Source organism: Lupinus angustifolius, chromosome LG08, assembly GCF_001865875.1.
Source record: "Lupinus angustifolius cultivar Tanjil chromosome LG08, LupAngTanjil_v1.0, whole genome shotgun sequence".
NCBI lineage: Eukaryota > Viridiplantae > Streptophyta > Magnoliopsida > Fabales > Fabaceae > Lupinus > Lupinus angustifolius.
Window position 1 is genome coordinate 9,520,749 of NC_032016.1, and position 3,254 is coordinate 9,524,002.

The 3,254-nt window shown below is 28.9% G+C and overlaps 1 protein-coding gene across 1 annotated transcript in view; it reads right to left on the minus strand.

The window, feature by feature from the left end:
• LOC109353622 (Golgi to ER traffic protein 4 homolog) overlaps positions 2,227-3,254 on the minus strand; it is an 8,039-nt gene continuing 7,011 nt past the window's right edge. Inside the window, exons 11-12 of the mRNA XM_019595954.1 lie at positions 2,538-2,615; positions 2,227-2,442 (exon numbers count right to left, since the gene is read on the minus strand). Coding sequence (XP_019451499.1) covers positions 2,425-2,442; positions 2,538-2,615 — 96 coding nt within the window. The 3' untranslated portion in view covers positions 2,227-2,424. The remainder of the gene's footprint in view (positions 2,443-2,537; positions 2,616-3,254) is intronic.

A 3,254-nucleotide genomic window follows, 5' to 3' on the forward strand; every position in this document is an offset into this window, starting at 1 on the left:
TAAATCATCTTTTATCTCAAATCATTATTTTAACTTGGAAATGAAAGAGTAAAATATCCTAAACCACTTTTAAAACATAATACTTTCTAAAGATGAAACATTTTCAACAACAACTCATCAATATCATAAACTTTCAAGAATAAAATACAAATTTTTTCCTAAACACATTAAAGGTTCCTTTGATGTTAAAATCATCACATTTAAACATATTCAAATACTAACAATAATTTCTAATATTTCCAAACAAATAACTCATCTAACCTTGTCGAAAGATATAGTTTTTCCATCTAAGAACAAGGAAGAAATTTCAAGATTTACAAAGGTCAAAAACTACGTAAATGTTCATATGATTTTATTATCATCCCCTTAAGTTATAACTTCATAAAATACTTAAAGAAAAAATATAAACTCTAATTTATGAACAACATAATAAAAGCTCATAATTTTCTATGAATTATGAGAAGAAGATGAAGAAGAGAAAATAAAAGACTACATTAGCTTGTATAGAAAATTTATTGTAAAAATGAGAGAATGAGGTGAGGTATTTATAGGAGAGCCTCACCCTCATCAAATCAGAAAATTTAATGCAAAGTAAGTAGATTTAGACTAACATAGTTGATGTGTCTAATGGTGGTGGAATGAAATGATTTGTTGAGTGATTTAGGGGATTTTGTGTAAGAGAATATGTATTTTTGCTTTTTCAACAAGCAAACTTCTTACATGAAAGTGACGTGACCTTTTCGATGACATATTCTCAATTAAATCATTCCCAACTATTGTCGGCTAATACCTGGTCGGATAATAAAAATCTCCTGATTTCGGTTTACGGTTAGAACTTCGAAACACGGAATTCGGAGTGAAAAATAATTAGAAATGCGTTCTGGACAAACTTGATGTCTATCTTGACTCTAAATAATATTTCTAAGCCAATGGCGCAATCGGAATTCAATTCCGAGTTACGGAACTCAAAAACACGTTATTGGGCCGAATTTGGGTCTGACAGCAGCTCAAAAACTTTCTGTCACATAAAATTACGAAAATTTACGACAAAATAAGAAATCACAAAACAAGGCTAACACTCAACTACGGTTTAGTCTAATTCAATACTGGTTAATTTCTAAAATTAACCGTTGTTAAAATAAATAAATAATAAAATATACACCGAAAATTCATGGTGTTACACAATCCTTATGTATATAAGATTATGATAATGGAAAATGTTTAAATCTTAAGTTTTATTTAATATTATGTGATTTCATAAACTTTGATATTACATAATAATAAGATGTAATTCATCCTTATCAATATTTTATTCCACTACACACTTTTGATATTCATTCTTTGGATGCTTGGATGTTGATTTTGTCAAATGCTGGTGGTGGACAATAATATGTGACAATACATTTGCAATCAGTACCATAAATCCTTTGACATTGTATATCTATGTTACAAGGAAAATGAAAAACTACATCAGCCTCTCATTCTTTGCACATATCTTTATTCATATAAATAATTCAAGAACGCATAATTCATATCATACAATGCAAGTAAATTTGGATGAATAATTAGAGTATTGAGAAAATAATTTAGGATATAGAACTAGATCCATACATTTGGACAAGAGACACAACAATGTTTCAGAAGTAAAACGAAATTTCTAACCTGATGCAAAGACGAAAATCAATATGAATGTCACTTTAACAATAGACATCCTCATAGTCAAGTAATTATCCACACTTGAAACTTGAACAATTAAGTACTTTTGAATAGATATCTCAAATCATTGTGAGTCCTCTTTATAAGTATGTTAGTATTACAACTTTCAAAGGATAAATTACGTCTTTCACTAGTTTACATTTTCAATACTATAAAATTTCCATCTCAATTATTCTAGGATAAATGCATACTTTGAATATTAAATTATGGTACTAAAAAGAATATTTTATTTTTGGTTTTTAATCTTCTTAATTTAGTATCTTTAATATTCTATTTATGTTATATTTCAAGAATATTATAATGTGCATTCAATAATTAAAATTCATATTTTGTATAATTAAGACAATCACTATCATTATATTATTTAAAGATGCAATCATCAATATCATATAATTTCTAGTAAATTATACTAATAACTATAATATATATATATATATATATATAATATATATATATATATATATTAAAAAGCTGTTGGAATTTAGAACTTTCATACATGACATTCATGATTTATTGAAACTCCTGAAACTTTGCAAAATTGTTAAACTAGCATTTATGCTACAAAAAATCCATCAAAATAATCCCAGTGAAGAGATCACACAAAGATATTCTTCACTGAGATGAGAAGAGTTTGCTCTATCTTCTTTTCAAGAAGAAGAAAGAGAATTAAAAATGTCTGAATCTTGTATAGAAGTTGGTATTCTATCATTACATAGGCCCCATCATCTGCATAATAAGGAATTAAGAGAGAGTTAATTGATTATGAGATATTTGATATTCAAATGCCATTGTGCATGCATTGTTTATGAGTAGTAAGTAACCTTGAACATATCTCCAATCATCCCCATAGGATCCCTTCTTTGTATTCCATAAAACTTCCCAGCAATATCATCTAGCATCTAAATTGTTGAAAGACAAAAATAATCATAGCATAACAACACTTTGTCAAATATATTTACATAGAACCATACACCACATCTTGGTCAATATGTATATATTTCAGGAATGATCCGTTTACATCAAAGTTAAGTTACATTAGTTATACTCAATCTCGATTATTCATTTTCTTAAATCCAACGAATCAAATCAGTGAGTGCAATAAGTGATTAGAGAGAAAAAGATAAATATTAAATATGTTAAATGTATTTTAGTTATTAGTAAAGGGTAGTCTTGTCTTTTGTATTTACTTAACTTCCTATATGTATTGGCCATTTGGCCTTATCTCTATTATCAATTCCATTTGCATTTCTCCTCTCCCTTCTCTCTTCTTCTTCTCCTCTCACTTCCTATGCAGCTGATCTAACATGGTATCAAGAGCAAGGTTTGCTAAGGCCACAGCTTTCGCAGATCCTGTTCATGCTTCTGAGTTCCATCATCTTTTCTTCTTCTTTGCAGTGGTAGATCAGCCTCCGCATTTCGCAGATCGGAGATCTCAGTTTCAGATTCGCAGTTTCAGATTCGCAGTTTTCGTTGAGCGAATTTTTCAGGTTTTCTGTTTCTCTTTCCCTTTGCATTTCGATTTCCCTGCTGTTGTGCTT